A 3,454-nucleotide genomic window follows, 5' to 3' on the forward strand; every position below is an offset into this window, starting at 1 on the left:
TTTTTTTTGATACAGGGTCTCACTCTGTTGCCCAGGCTGGAATGCAGTGGCGTGATCACAGCTCAATGCAGCCTCGACCTCCCAAGCTCAAATGATCCTCCCACCTCACCCTCTCGAGTAGCTGGGACTACAAGCATGCGCCATCACACCTGGCTAATTTTTGTATTTTTTTCTGTAGAGATGGATTTCACTATGCTGGCCAGGCTGGTCTCAAACTCTTGGGCTCAAGCAATCCACCCGCCTCAGCCTCCCAAAGTGCTGGAATTACAAGCGTGAGCCACTGTGCCCAGCCTCGTGAAATACTTTTAAAGTCAAACGGCTAGGAAAGACCTTAAGCAAGCACCCCAAGGACCTCAGTCAATAGATGGGTTCCACTTGACTGTCAGTTTCTTTTATTTTGGAGACAGGGTCTCATTCCTGTTGCCCAGACTGGAGTACAGTGGCTAGATCATGGCTCACTGCAGACTCGACTTCCCGGGCTCAGGTGATTCTCTCACCTCAGCCTCCTGAGTAGCTAGGACTACAGGCGTGCACCACCATGCCTGGCTAATTTTTTTGTATTTTTAGTAGAGACGGGGTTTCACCATTGTTGCCCAGGCTGGTCTCAAACTCCTGAGCTCAAGCAATCCGTTCGTCTTGGCCACCGTGCCTGGCCGACTGTCAGTTTGAAAACTGAATGCCTTTAGCCATCAAGCCTGCCTAAATCTCCCAGTCTTGACCCCTGACCTTCCGTTGTCCTGTGCGCTGCCACCTCCCTCATTTATGCGTCCCACCAACGCAGCTGCATCTCTAACATTTCAATCAGCAAAAGGAGGCTCCACTTGTCTTTTCTGTGGGATTGTTCAGAACCCTGAATATGCTTGTGTGCAATCTTAAATCCCCAAGTGGTGACTAGCTGCAGAGGGTAGCATTTCCCATCTGTGCAACTAGAACCTTTTTCCCCAAGAAACTTCTTTTATGACTAGTGTTCCAGAGAACACATTTTGGGAAACACAGTCAATTTAGGCTCCTTGTTGCCACCTGTTGAAAGCTTTGCAAGCACTGTATTTGTCTTCCGGTGTGGTAATTATCCCTCCCAGCTTTGCTGTTGTGGGCAAATGGGACAAACATTTTTTCCAGAACTTATTTTTGGTTAATAAAATGTTAGCAGGATAGAGTGGGATACTGAATCCAGTGACATACCACAAAAACCTTTTTCCAGGCTACCACTGATCCATTAATTAATTAGTCCTTTGGGTACGAAAGCCTTTCAACCTTGACACATGCTTTGCTAAAAAATTTGGATATATGTGATGTTTATGGCATGTTTATTAGCCTATTAACCCTATTGAAAAACAAATGAGATTAATGTAACTAACTAATGCTAACCTGTAGGGATCACCAGATCCTTTTCCGAGGGCTGAAAGGCACTTAGGCCTTTGATTACCTAATGATGTGTCCGAGGGCAGCCCTGCTCTTCTAATAAACACCTCTCTTCCATACCTTTCTCCTTGTCTGTCTTCTCACTTTCTCTAAGAGTGCGCCTTGAATTACGTTACTCTGTCACCTTCCCTTTTAGAAGTCTTCCTCTAACTGCAAGATCTAAATACCCTTATTCCTTTTATCAGAGATAAATCCAGCAGTACCAGAAAAGTTAGCAGTTACAGCTTCTTCCCTCTTAAAGTAGGATGACACTGCAGCCTCTTGTTCATTGCAGAGGCTTAGCATGTCTCTATTTGAGCTGATAAGCGACATGCTAGATGCTTGTTTGATACTTTTGAGAGTAACAGAAGTTGACCTTGGATACTCAAGGCACCAGAGGATTTCTATTCTGGTATGTGGCAAGGTCATGGGAGATTTTTGCTTGATTGTGATTTAAGCATGGTGCTGTTTCATATAGTTCTCTTTTTAGATTAAAGAATTTGTTCAACTAATTTAATAATGATTATAGCCTATGTGTTTTAATTGAAGTGTTAATGATCCTTTCACAGACACCGTAGTAGAATGAAAGTTGAATGAATTGATTTCTCTGAGAAGTGATTTGCAAGTAAACTGTTATGTCTTGGGTCTTTACCACCAGAGTTCCTCCAAGAAAACTACCCAATTTGTGATCTCTCGGAAAATGGAAGGGACTGGAAGTTGTGTGTGACCTCCATGAACAGCAGTATCCGTAGCCTTAGACATAATGTCAGAAGTGCTGAAGCCAGATCTCAGTCGTTTCCAGCAGTGACCCCTCCAGAGTCGGAGCAGGAGTCAGTCAAGAGATCCCAACGCCACTGACAGAAGCACCTGAACGGCAGCTGCCAAACTTTTTTTTTTTTTTAAACTGTTAAGACTGTTTTGTAAGTTTCTCAAGTTCTAATTCCAAAATCATCCTGCTGTACTGGCAGAGTAGTTTGCATTTACACCTGTAGAAATTGCCAAACTTCTTTTTCTGCTCATAAAGGAGGTAGAATCACATTAGGACGATATGTAATGTTTCATCTGTGGATTTGATGACAACCTTTCATTGAGGGAATGGTAGTAAACTCATGGGCTTGTGACCCATGGCTTTGTCTTAGATAATTGACATTAATATACTTTTTTTTTGATAAGGCAGAGAAAGAAATTCAATAGAAAGTAAGGAGTCGATCAGTCAAATACTATAAAATGGTAGTTTTCATTGCCTTTGAATGTGGGGTGAGAAGAGCAGTACACTTAACACGTAACGACAGATGACATCTGAGTGTCAGTAAATAAAGATAGGTAGGGAGCCGTAGAAGAGGCACTGGGAAATACTTGCCAAGTGTAGAAACTTGCAGGCAGTAGACATTGAGTGTCTGCCAAGTACATTGTAACCAAGGGCTTAGATCTTAATGCCACTAACTCAGAAGCGAGGTATGGTTTACATATAACCAAAGCACCCACAGTACCTTTCTTATACATCCATCAGAATCATAGGCTTGACACATTGTTTGACCTAAACTTTCCGATGAGACCTGTGTTCTTTTGATTTACTCCTGATGAGAATAGCATTTCTTTAGTTACCTCCTGATAATATCTTAGCACTGACGTTTCCTCAGGGTTAACGTAGAAAATCATATTATAAAACTGTAGTTCCATTTAGGTAGGTTAGATTTAAGAATATGCTACTATAAATGCTAAGGATCTGACATTCAGACACTAACGTAATTTTTGGTTTTCGAAATGTCTGGGTGAAGGTTTTAATATGTTTGCTGTATTTTTCTGATAGATTCTACTAGTTGAAATGCATACAAATGTAAATCTTACAATGTTTTAAGTGAAAAAAAGATTCAAAATTCAGTTAGAAAGAAGTGATTTTAAAGGATATTGACAGGATTCTTAGAGAATTAAAAAATAATCCCATTTTGCTCATGCATAGGATTTTATTTTATTTTATTTTATTATTATTATTTTTTTTTGAGACGGAGTCTCGCTCTGCCGCCCAGGCTGGAGTGCTGTGGCCAGATCTCAG

The 3,454-nt window shown here is 41.3% G+C and overlaps 1 protein-coding gene across 1 annotated transcript in view; it reads left to right on the forward strand.

The window, feature by feature from the left end:
* BEND2 (BEN domain containing 2) overlaps positions 1 to 3,339 on the forward strand; it is a 36,899-nt gene extending 33,560 nt beyond the window's left edge. The window contains 2 exon segments of the mRNA XM_017894883.1: positions 2,060 to 2,234; positions 2,236 to 3,339. Coding sequence (XP_017750372.1) covers positions 2,060 to 2,234; positions 2,236 to 2,272 — 212 coding nt within the window. The 3' untranslated portion in view covers positions 2,273 to 3,339.
* The last annotated feature ends 115 nt before the right edge of the window (positions 3,340 to 3,454 follow it).

This window comes from Rhinopithecus bieti, unplaced genomic scaffold (genome assembly GCF_001698545.2).
Source record: "Rhinopithecus bieti isolate Rb0 unplaced genomic scaffold, ASM169854v2 scaffold_25806, whole genome shotgun sequence".
Taxonomy (NCBI): Eukaryota; Metazoa; Chordata; class Mammalia; order Primates; family Cercopithecidae; genus Rhinopithecus; species Rhinopithecus bieti.